This window comes from Palaemon carinicauda, chromosome 31, assembly GCF_036898095.1.
Source record: "Palaemon carinicauda isolate YSFRI2023 chromosome 31, ASM3689809v2, whole genome shotgun sequence".
Lineage (NCBI taxonomy): Eukaryota > Metazoa > Arthropoda > Malacostraca > Decapoda > Palaemonidae > Palaemon > Palaemon carinicauda.
In genome coordinates, this window is record NC_090755.1 from 24,999,890 (window position 1) to 25,012,202 (window position 12,313).

The window sequence follows — 12,313 nt, forward strand, 5'->3', positions numbered from 1 at the left end:
GAGAGGGATGATCAACCCCTTTTGCAAGACTGAAAATCTCCTCATGGGTTAGGAGCCTGCAGAACAGGAGCTGGTGAAGGGAGCTCTCCCTCGGAAGGGAAGGGTGTCTAACACCTGGTGGAGGATGACTTTTCCTTGGAAGGGAAGGTTGTCCAATAACTAGATGCGGACCTCCAGGCAGCTCACTTCGTCTCCTTCCTGGCTGAGCGAATTTGGCTAGAATCTCGCTCACCTCCATGAACTGCCCTTGGAATGTAGCCGAAGCAAGTCACCAGGTTCACTCCCTCCGAGGAGTACTTGTCAGCAACTGCTCACGCCCATCTTCTGAAACGCGAAGGTTGGTGCAAGCAGGTGCTGAGGTCAAGTCGGCTGGGCGCGCGAAACTTTCGTTCTTCAACCTACGGAGTCTCACGGGGGAAGTTAGAATCAATCCCTGAGGAGGATGTATGCTCTTGTTGCGCACCTAGCTACAAGACCACCTGCAACCTGTCCTTGCATGAGAGCCCGTGAGCCCCAAGGAAGGCTACAGCAGACTAACTGCTTTGTCAGAGAGAGAGAGAGACTACCTACGGCGGCGGCCGACACTGCTTCACTAAGGGAAGCAAAGGAGGTGCATTACATATAGGATTGTCCTGGAGTCACATGAGCGCCACAAATACTCATCCGACTCCCGGGATATGTTGAACTAGCAGTCATCATGTTGATATCGAACCAATAGAGATCAATGGGGAGGTTTCTTCCCCTTCGAGGCTTACCTCAAAGGTGAAGAATCCTTTTAGCCTTCTTTCATTGCCTGTTAAACCCCAACCACTAGGAGGGCAACCACTCCCGACTCACCTGGCAAGGATATTCTTGCACGCAAGATTGACCCCTACACGCAGGGCCGAGACCGCGAGGATCTGTATCCTCTACCGAAATGAGAGTGTTGCAATGGCGCCTTTCATTGCTAGGACAAACCCACATATATATAAGGTCCCACAGGCAGTCACCCCTAAAAAAAGAAAAAGAATGAAAGGAAATTTTTTCACTTTCAGGCCAGTCGATTAGAAATCTAATTTGGTTTTTAGTGGAGGAGCAAGACGACGTCTGTATTCCACCGCGGAAATAAAAGTAACAGTCTTTTACTAGTGCTGGATTGAGTGGGGTGGCTGGTCTACCCCCTCCGCTAACCAACGGAGCATGGTTACACCTCGCAAAAGCTTTAAAAGCTGGTTTCAGTTGGCTCCAAAATACATAAAGAGCGTAAGGTTTGTATATTGTGCTGGAACAAAAGATTTTTAAAACTCCCTCTTGGTCATTTCATTGACTTTTTTTTTTTTCCTTGCCTTGTCTGCTAGTGTTGATTCTCTTGCTAATTCTCATTCTCCTCTGGTGATATCCTTTCACTCTTTATTCCAACTTTTCTTTGATAGTGTGAAAATTCTTTTTTTCCCCTTTCTTCCTTTTCTGATTAGGCCAAGTCTTTGTTTCTTCCACTCCTTGTCTGCTGGTACTAGCTCTCTTACTCTCAGTTCCAACTCCTCTGAAGGTGTCATCATGCTATCTTGTCCTTTCCCCTCTAATATTTCCCTCATTAATGTCAAAAGGGGAATAAAAAAAATTAGGCTGTAAGTGAACCAAAGCCTACTATATGAAGAGAAAACTCTTCTTTTCACCAGATTTGTTCTTACTCCTCTGGTGGTGTCAGCTCGAGTGTGTGTGTGTGTGTGTGTGTGTGTGTGTGTGTGTGTGTGTGTGTGTGTGTCATTTAACCAGCACTACTTCTTGTACGTCTCTAAAGATGTGTTAGCTTTCAAAAAACTTCTCTCTTGCAATGTCAGCTCTTCTTATTCTCATTTGGCTGTAACAGATCTTCATCCATCTCCATTTCTTCTATTTCTCATTTCATCTCATTTTCTCCTTTTATCTGCTGGTAGTAGCAGCCTTGGCCTTCTTTATTTTCATTTTTGTTCATTTTTGGGGGTTTCTGTCTTTATTGTTTTTCATTAACTTGACATTGCTAGTGATAATTTCTTATCTTAGAGTAAATGTTTTTCCTCCTCTATTATATGGTCCTTGTATAAAAAAGTATGCAGGTTCTCCTGGGTCATGAAATTAGCATTATTTCTATTTGGAGATTTTTATCCTACTGTCTTTAATGTTCACTCCTAATTTATGGTTTAAGGTCTTCTTCCTGGTATTAATTTTGTTTTCTCTGCTCTTGTAGTTTTAATAGTCCCTTTACTAAACTGGTCATTCATTGTCCAATGACTGTACCTTTCTTTACTTTACACACTTCTGCTCAGTCACTGGCCCATTTTCCCCACTGTTAAGGAAAATAATTTAATTAGTTGACTGAATTAGTAAAATTCAAGTTGTAACAGTTTGGTTATATATAAATTGGAATTATACATTTAAATGTTAAAATTTTTATTCAAAACCTCAACATTATGTGCTGTAAACAAAATAGTGTGAGAGCTGGAAAAAATCACAAATTTTAAGTAATTTGTACAGTACTTACCTCGAACTACTTTCTTAGGAGTATCTGGAATCTCCTCCCATCCGACCAGAGTTTTGTGTAGTTTACCCTAAACCCATTTTCTATGAGGTTTAACCTCAGGCGGAGTGATACGCGCCCTGAGGCTAACCCGGGTCAGAGAGCATGCTCGCTCAGGTCTCGACCTCCAGTAAGTTCTTGGTATCTAAGGTCTCTAAGAATTCTAGGGGACACTCGGGGAAGGCAGGGTGGGCCATTACCCGAAAGTAGTACAAGGTAAGTACTGTTAGGAAAAATACAAATTACTTAAAATTTGTGATTTGTTCCAACACGGAGTACTTACCTCGAACTACTTTCTTAGGAGACTTATACTTTAGGAGTTGGGCGTGGCCCTTGAAATTTCATGAGACCGTGCTGAGGAATATCCAGAGACCTAGATAGGAGGCTAGGTCGTGTTGACCCCATAAAAAAGCGAGAGAGAGGAAACTACACAAAAACCCATCTTAGTGTCTACGTAACTCACCTGTGCAAGAAATCCTAAGGGACATGTCTTCCCCACGTTGAGGTACTTGTCTCCGGCTCAGGGCCCTATCTGAGCCCACTTGAAGCGGAAAAGGGGGAAGGAAGTACAAGGGGGTTTAAGGAACGAACCTGTCTCTCTTGTGCTTGTTACCCGCGGTTATCACTGGGGCTATACCCTTAAACCGTTTGGAACGCGGAAACGATGGTACCTATCAAGAACCCGTCCAGGGATTTTCTTGAATAGTCTTTCAAATAGTGAGCAGTGAAGGTAGACTGGTTTGCCCAGGTGCCTGCCCTCAGGATCTGGCCCACTGCCATATTCTTCTCGAAAGCTAACATAGTACTAAGGCCCCTAACGTCATGGGGTCTGGGCTTTCCCGGCAGGGGGATTCCTGATAATGACCTGCCGCAGCCAGAAGGAGATGGTGTTTTTCGAGACTGGCTTCTTCACGAGGCCTGTGGAAACAAAAAGGCTTTTGATCTCAGGCCAGAGTCTGGCTGTCCTCTCTAAGTATTTTCTCACTGTCCTGACAGGGCACAGACGCAAGTCCCTCGAGTCGTCCGATCGGGGGATTGCTGGAATTGAGAACCCTTCAAACCTGGGGTCCCACACGGCAGGATTCTGGGTCTTCGCTACAAAGGAAGGGACGAACTTGAACGTGACCTCCCGCCAACCTTTTGACTGAGCCACCTCGTAGGACAGACCATGGATCTCGCCCACCCGTTTAGCTGAAGCTAATGCCAACAAGAAAACCGTCTTGAGAGAGAGATCCCTGTCCACAATGTCTTTTATGGGCTCGAACGGGGGTTCAGATAACATTTTCAGGACCCTGGCCACGTTCCATTGTGGCACCTTCACAGCTTGAGGGGGGCCTGATTGCCCGAAACTTTTAATGAGCATTGAGATATGCCTGGAGTTACCCAGGTCTATGCCCTTCAGGAGGAAAACTTGGCCCAGAGCAGCACGAACTCCCTTGATAGCCAGGATGGACATGTTTACCACGTCCCTGAGGTAAACTAGGAAGTCCGCTATCTCCGGGATGGAGGCCCTCAGGGGCCTGATCTTCCTAGCGCTGCACCATTTGGTAAAAGTGGCCCACTTAGCCTGGTAGACCGCTGCCGATGACCGTCTGAGGTAGCCTGACATCCTCGTTGCTGTACTCGATGAATAGCCCTCCCTCCTCAGGAGGCGCTCGATAACCTCCACTCGTGAAGGCGAAGGGCCCGAGGATTCTTGTGGAATCTTTGAAAGTGTGGTTGCCGGAGAAGGTCTGGCCTGTCCGGAAGGGGCCAGGGCGGACCTTTTAGGTCCACGAACCATTCTCTCTCCGGGCACCAGGGTGCTATCAAAGTCATCCACAGGTTGTTCGCCCTTCTTACTCTGTTGAGGACCTGCCTGAGCATCCCGAAGGGGGGAAAAGCGTACACGTCGAGGTTGTCCCAAGGATGTTGGAAGGCGTCCTCGAACGCCGCTCTTGGGTCTGGCACAAGAGAACAAAACACGGGGAGCTGTGCGTTCAATCTCATTGCGAAGAGGTCCATCACCGGAGAACCCCATTTTTGAATGACGGTTCTGGCTACTTCCGGGTGCAGGGACCACTCTGACCCTACCACCTGACCCATCCTGCTGAGGCCGTCGGCGAGGACGTTCCTTTTCCCCAGAATGAACCTTGCCGAGATTCTGATCTGCTCCACTTCGGCCCACTCTAGAAGTTCTAACGTGAGGACGCACCGCTCCTTTGATCTTAGGCCTCCCTGTTTCTTTATGTAAGCCACCACCGTGGCGTTGTCGCACATCAGAGCCACGGTGTTTCCCCGGAGTAGGTGGACAAACTCTTGGCACGGCCTTCGTACTGCCATCATCTCTAGCACGATTATGTGCTGGGCCTTCTCTTGGTCCTTCCAACTCCCTCTTGCTGACTTTCCGAGGAGATGGGCACTCCACCCCTCCTTCGATGCGTCCGTGAACAGGAGCATCTTTGGGGTGTCGGCTACAAAGGGCACCCTCTTGAGGGTGTTCGCCCTGCAGCCCCACCATTCTAGGACTTGTTTCGTCCCCGGGAACACCGGAATCACCCTGTCGGGGGGGAATCCCTCTGGTTCCAGCTCTTTCATGTTCCACTGGATCTCCCTGAGCTTCAGCCTGCCCTGGGGGACCAGTTTTTCCAAAGACACAAGGTGGCCTGCCAGTCTCTGCTAGTCCTTCGCCCTCCTGGGCTGGCCCATCAGGAAGGGGCGGAGGACCTGGTCTAAGCTGTCCAGCCTTTCCGCGGAGGGGAAGGCTCTCACCAACCGGGAATCGAGGACCATTCCGAGGTAGGTCATCCTGGTGGAGGGTATCAGTTGGGACTTCTTCAGGTTGATGGTGATCCCCAAGGACGTTGCAGAACCGTAGTAGCTTCGCGCCTTGCTCCCTCAGTACTTTCTCTGAGGCTGATAGTAACAACCAGTCGTCTAGGTACCGAATCAGGCGAATGCCCTGTTCATGTGCCCAGACCGAGACTGTTGTGAAGACCCTCATGAAGACTTGAGGAGCTGTAGACAGCCCGAAACAGAGGGTCTTGAACTGCAACGTTTGGGTACCCCATTTCACCCGTAGGTACTTCCTGCTGGAGGGATGAACCGGGATTTGGAAGTAGGCGTCCTTGAAATCTACTGACATCATGAAGTCCTCTCCTCTCAAAGACGCCAAGACCGACTTCGGAGTGTCCATTTTGAAGTCGGTCTTGCAAACAAACTTGTTGAGGTCTGAAAGGTCTATGACCGGTCTCCACCCTCCTGTCGCTTTCTCCACCAGGAACAGCCTGCTGTAGTGCCCCGGACCTGGGTCCAGGATGGGTTCCATCGCTCCTTTTGCCATCATTGCTGAGATCTTTTCCTGCAGAGCTGTCTTTTTCAAGGGGTCCTTGGGGGCTAGCCACTCTGCCTGCTGGTCTGGCATCAGAGGTGGGGCGTCCGCTAGGAAGGGCAGCCTGTACCCTTCCTTCAGTACTGTCACGGTCCACGGGTCCGCTCCATGGTCTTTCCATGCTTGCCAAGTGTGTTTGAGGCATCCCCCCACCTGAGGCTTCGGCAGGAGTAGGGGGCCTTCCTCCCTATCTTCTTGAGGCGTGGCCTGAACGTCCTCTTCTGGATGCTGCGTACGAGGGTCTATAGGCGGATTGGGCCGAGGCTGCTCCCCTACGGGAGGGCTAAGACGATTGAGACCAGGCCGTAGAAGAGTTGTCTCTCCTGGGCTGGCTAGGAGAGGCCCGAGGAGGAAGGGGCATGTCGGAGGTGAACCTTCTGTACGCCGGTCTCTTGACTTGGTGGGGTCTGGGCTCGTTCGGGTCCTTCAGCTTCCTGACTCTCTCAATTGACTCCTCCACTGCCTTCAGGGGAAAAATCGCGTCGTCCCACAGGGTCAGGCTTCTCAGAGACCTGGCCTCCTTGTCCGAAAGCCTCCTAGTGATCTTACTAAGGACCGTGTCCCTCCTACGTAGGATCCAGTTGGCGGCCATAGCTAGCGACTGGTAAGAGAGGAACTTCAGGGCCTTACCTCCCGAACTGATAAGTTCCTTGAGTAAGGCCTGAGTTTCTGGTACCGCGAGGTCATATGAGGACTGGACGCCCACCAGAGTGGAGGGCCACCAGTCCAGCCACGACGAGACGTTGACCAAGTCCTTCAAAATTTCCTCCATCATGATCGCCTTTGATAGGGAGAAGCAGATCGGAGCTGTAGGCCTGGACCGCCCCACTTGCAAGGGTTCTTTCTGAAGGATGGGCATCGCCGTCGGGACGGAGGCCTCCGTCCTAGGTCTATCCCCCCTTCCGGAGGTCCACGTATCTGCAGGCCTGCTCGACGAGGGGAGTCGTAGGTCACGCTCGTGACAAGTCAGGTGCGCTTTGGAGGTCAGGACTCGGCTGCCAGACTGAAGGGGCGAATCTCTCCGCCGGGCGGATGGAGCCGGAACCTTCGCGGACTTACGCCTGTCGACTGGAACCTGCAAGGATGAGTCCCTCCGTCGGTTGAAACTGCTGGGGTCGAGTACCTCTCTGGAGAACGAGCTCTTGAATGCCAACTTGACGAGCCCGGTGCCGCAGCTAACTTCAGCAACCTGTCACGGTGAATCATCACCCACTCACCGTCCGGAGAGGCACTTTTCCTCCACTTCCTTCTGGGGGATCCTGGACGCCTACTCCCGTGGCGGGATCTAGAGCGAGAACGCGAAAGTCTCCTGCGGGACTTTTCCCGACGTCTCCTGAGATTCCTCAGTGCCTCATCCTCCGAAGAGCAGGAAAGGGCCTCAACTGAGGAGACCAAAGACTTTTAGGCCCTTTTTGACGGTCTCGCCTCTCGCGCTAGTGTAGGAGGGTTCCTTCGACGCTCCGTGGGCGGCAACGCCTGTAGAAAAACGTCCAGGAACGTGGCCGACGGTGCGGGGGGGGGGGGGGGGGCGTGGACGCTCTTCCGTGGGGGACCAGGTCCCAAAGCCCTCTTCCATCCTCAGAGGTGACCCGAAGGGTGTCTTGGGGGGAACCCACGCAACGGGGTCCGATGGCGGGGAAAGCTCCTTCTGCCTGAAAAACATGCCCAAGAGGCTGGAGAAGAATTAGGGACATTTTTCCCCCACATGGGGTCATCAGAGGAGATGTGCCCTGCTTGCACCAGGGCTCCGTCTCCCGTACACACTCCCGCCCCTCCCTCAGGCCCCTCACTCGCCTGGAACGACGCCACAACCCCACTATCCTGAAGATCAGACTCTTAGGGAAGGGCTGCGGGCCTCTTCCCCGCAACGAACTTGCCTTGTCCCCTACTCTGGGTAGGGTAGGGTGGTAGGGAAGCTCGGTCAGACGAGACGCCCGGCGAAGCAAGAGAGGAAGGGACGCTCGGCTTCTTAGGCGACCTCTTCGTCGCCTTCTTCTTGGTGCTATACCGCACCCACTGCACCTCATTCCAAGACTCGCACTCCGGACACGTGGCGGAAGGGGAACATACACTGCCCCTGCACGGGGAACACAAGGAGTGCGGGTCTACTTCAGGTTTCGAGAGGAACGCTCCACACGATTTACCGGCCATAGGCTCAGGACAATGGCGGGGATGCTCCATGAGGCAGGAGGAAGCACCACGAGACACAAGAATGCACAGGGAAAGCACAAAGAAAAAGCACAAAGGGACCACGTGGGTACCGCGTGAGACCCAAAGGGGTCGGGGACACACAAAGTCACACTGGGATTAAGAGAGCGGCGAGATGATATCGCGACGCGACCAGAGAACTTACTAGAGGTCGAGACCTGAGCGAGCATGCTCTCTGACCCGGGGTTAGCCTCAGGGCGCGTATCACTCCACCTGAGGTTACCCCTCATAGAAAACGGGTTTAGGGTAAACTACACAAAATTCTGGTCGGATGGGAGGAGATTCCAGATACTCCTACGAAAGTAGTTCGAGGTAAGTACTCCGTGTTGGAACAACTTTATTTTAACCCCTTGAAAATGACATGCCTTTCTTCAACAGCTAGAGACTTGCCTGCTGATCTGGTACTTGGAGTTGATTTTCTAAAGAAGGCTCAGATAAGAGTCAACTTTCCTGAAAATAACATCACCCTCAATAATGGAACTCAAGAAACGAAGGTGTTTTTTCTCAGCAACAAGGAAATGAATAACCATAATCAGCGTCGTGCATCCAACAACACAACCAATGTTAATAAAACAAGAGCTTATTCATCTAATTATTGACTGTACAGTGGGTAGGCCTACCTGCCAAATCACCACTGAGTGCCTTCTGACATTCCAATGGCCAAACTAGCAGGATCGCTCTCATATACTTAACAATTTCCACTCCTTAGTAGTATAATTGTTGGAATTCAAATTGCCTTATTAGATTTTTACTTCAAGTAAAGTAATGTGTACAAAAAAGCATTCATTCTAATTTTTAAACTTTATCCTGATTATAACCACTGCATTTTTATACATTTAACAAGAATGTAATTTGTGAATAGAAAGAAATGTAATTACAATGAATTTTGACACTTTCAAAATATTTTCATTCAACTGAAGAGTTATCTCTTGTAAGAAAAAAGTTACAGAAACTTTCAACTTACCTAAGATGTTTCAATGTTAAGCACCTGTGATATTTTGTATAGTAGGCTAATTGTAAATGTTTGTAAATATACATGTGTGTATTCTAAGTGTTACAATTTATCTTAGCACTGTCATTCAAAATTCAAAATACTTTTTTGGCTGTAAATAAAACTATGATTGTTGGAAGCATAAGACTTATTTGTCTTCCTAATGTTCTTCGATCTTAGAGCAAAATAGTAAGAGCCTCTAGCTTCACCAAGCAAAGATTATAGAAAAAAATTAAAAGAAAATATTTATAAAATCTGAAATATTATCAACCCATACGAAAAGTCATTCAATCCTCAAATTTTGGGCAGAATTTCCATATCATTCAATAATTGAAATTAGACTAACTTATGTAAGGGAATATGATATAACAACTACTTAAGTCATCTATATCCCTAAAATTTTTACCTTTATCATAAAATATTTTGTATAAACTGAAAAAAGTAAACCACGCATCAGGTATGTCATCATAATTATATGTACTTTACAAAAACTCTGAAGAAATCTTTAGAAACAATAAGAACCACAAATTATGGGCATTCAAAATACTAAATTTCATCACCTTATAGTACTGTATATCAATTTAAGCAACTGGTACCAAAAGCTATCAATCAAATTAGGATTTTGGGTAAAATTATGCACAAAATCCCCTGTCCATCATTCTGCCTGGATTTTGGTCCAAAAGTTTATAATACATACATACAATTTCTAACATTTATCTAAAAATAGAAGGAAAATTTGCATAAAAAATAAATAGTTTAATATTTTGTATCATGAAATTACCAGAAATATATTACAAATGGTAATATTTCCATAGGAAATAGGTTATGTTTACCACATTTTGATATTTTTTTCACCAGGCCAAACTAACTCATAGTCCCCACATTTAACAAAACAAAATATTTAAAGGTAAAGAGTATTGTCTATAATGTACTACATAATTACAAATAACAAAAATTGTAAATCCTTGGCATAACAGAAATCTCAATACTTAACAAGATATCTTGACTTTTGTTCGGAGATATTTTAGGTGATTTAGAATTTATCTTCAATTAAATCTCAATAAATTTAATAAAAACCCATGGGGATACAATTATGGTGTAGTTTATAGATTATAAACGCTGGGCCTTCAATTGGGGCCTGTATTATCCTGCACCAAGTACTGTAAGACCATCTAAAATAACAACAAAGAAGTTGAATATAATGTAACCTTTCATACAAATATTTGCATATTACCAAAACTGAACATATCCTACCGAATGCCACACACTATCATGTGTATTAACTAAATATGCTGGGACCCCTAGCATAATAAACTAATATTTTCCTTAATCATGAATTTTTATTTGAAACTTGTTACTAACTGTAATAGCAAAATCTGAAACATTTACTTTCGTCTTTCAAAAAATAAACTTCTACAAGAAAATCATACACAGCTCATGACCTATAAAAGCAGGCACGATGGTCTAAGGGTGATTTTATGTATCAATTTTACTCACTGGGAGTTTAATTTTTCTCTCTTTCAACACATTTATTTTGATGACACCTTGGTGATTCAATGTGGTCATTAATTGTTTCATACATCTGTGGTGGATTTGCCTCTTTCTATAGCTCTAGTATATATTTTGGTAATTGTAAGAATAAATAACTAAAATACACTTCTATTCTTCTCCTGATTATTTAGTTTTCAGTCATTTTCATGTTCTATGTTTACTTTGCTTTCTTAATAGCACCTTTAATTATTGAAAGTTACATACAGAATATGATAAAATGGGAGGTTCATTAAAGGTAAATTGGGGCAAGAAAACTTGTATAACTCAAAAAATTTGTCTCAATTGTAATTATCATATCAAGCCCCAAACTACAGAGTTAAAATCTTAGTTTCCTAGAACTTAAGAGGTCAAGCAGGAAGTTTAATTATCAATAGGACATGTAGGAAATGATTCTGAGAAAATCTCCCTGCAACAGATATGACAATTCTTAAGGTAATTTGTATTTTTCCTAACTATACAAACCAGAGTCCTTTATTATAGAAGATGGAGAACAGCCTGTTGGTAGGGGCCAGACAATCGCTGCCCCTCTAGCTCACTGTAACCTCACTTGGGACTTGCGTTGGGGTATGTTATGTAAAGGACTCAGGTTTGTATACTTAGGAAAAATACAAATTATCTTGAAAATTTGTCATTTGTTCCAACACAAATACAAACCATCATCCTTCACAATAGGAGACTCATCCTTAGGAAAGAGTTAGTCCCCTTCCAAATGGCTGGAAAACTAACTTGGGAGCTAAACCGATTTAACATTGGGCCAATGCTCAAGTTTGTGCTCCTACACCTTGTGAACCAGAGAAGCGTCCGTAATGACGTCCTGAGCACCCAAGGGTCATATTGAGTGAAGGCTAGAATACTCTTCGTTGTGACTAAAGTCTGAAGTTGAGACAAAGTTGTAGTCACTTAAATAGTAGGTTTGTTTGGTCACATAATATTCCCCCTTGTAAAGGAATGTGGGAAAAGACTCAAAGTGATTACACATTTAGAGGCTGAGAGCAAAATGAGCTTACTATCTTTAGAGCAAGTTCAGCTGCCGAGATTTCCGAGTACCTCTTGAGAGGGGGGTAAAATTAAAAGAAAAAGGCCTGTCACTCTCCTCTTTTATTCCAGACTTACAAGTAACATTAGCCCTTGATCTACAAATACTGGTCCTGTAAGGGAGCTAAGGTAGCAAAACTACCTGCTGAGGCCTTCCTTCAGCGGAAGTCTCCAAGGAATGGGAAATAACTTCTCTGGGTCAGAGGGAAATGGTGTTTTTGGAAATTCTCTTCTTTGTTCTTCCTGTGTTAATGAAAAAATTCTGCAGGTGAAGCCTGGACAGCCTAGTATGCTACAGGTAGCACCTCAGTGCCCTAACAGGACACAGTAGGAGTTGCTCAGGATCCTTGGTTTGCCCACGCAGACTTGTAATCTGAAATGATAAAAAGTTTCTATTTCACGTCGTTGGGTTCTGAGTCTTTGCTATCAAATCAAGGAAGAAGCCCAGAGAGACCTTCCTCCGCCACTTTGAACGGAGGACATCGATTCAAGCCTGTGAAGCTCACTCACTCGTTTGGCGGAGGCTAAGACCAGGAGAAACACCATCATTAGAGTTAGATCTCTCAACAGTTCAAAAGGAGCCTTCTTTAAGGAAGCTAGAACCTTTACCACATTCTAACCA

General features: G+C 46.1%; 1 protein-coding gene across 4 annotated transcripts in view; it reads left to right on the forward strand.

Moving 5' to 3' along the window:
* LOC137624357 (uncharacterized) overlaps window positions 1-9,933 on the forward strand; it is a 292,607-nt gene extending 282,674 nt beyond the window's left edge. For all 4 annotated transcript variants that reach the window (XM_068355051.1, XM_068355050.1, XM_068355053.1 and 1 more), the window contains one exon: window positions 8,493-9,933. In XM_068355051.1, the coding sequence (XP_068211152.1) occupies window positions 8,493-8,713 (221 nt within the window). In that variant the 3' untranslated portion in view covers window positions 8,714-9,933. The remainder of the gene's footprint in view (window positions 1-8,492) is intronic.
* The last annotated feature ends 2,380 nt before the right edge of the window (window positions 9,934-12,313 follow it).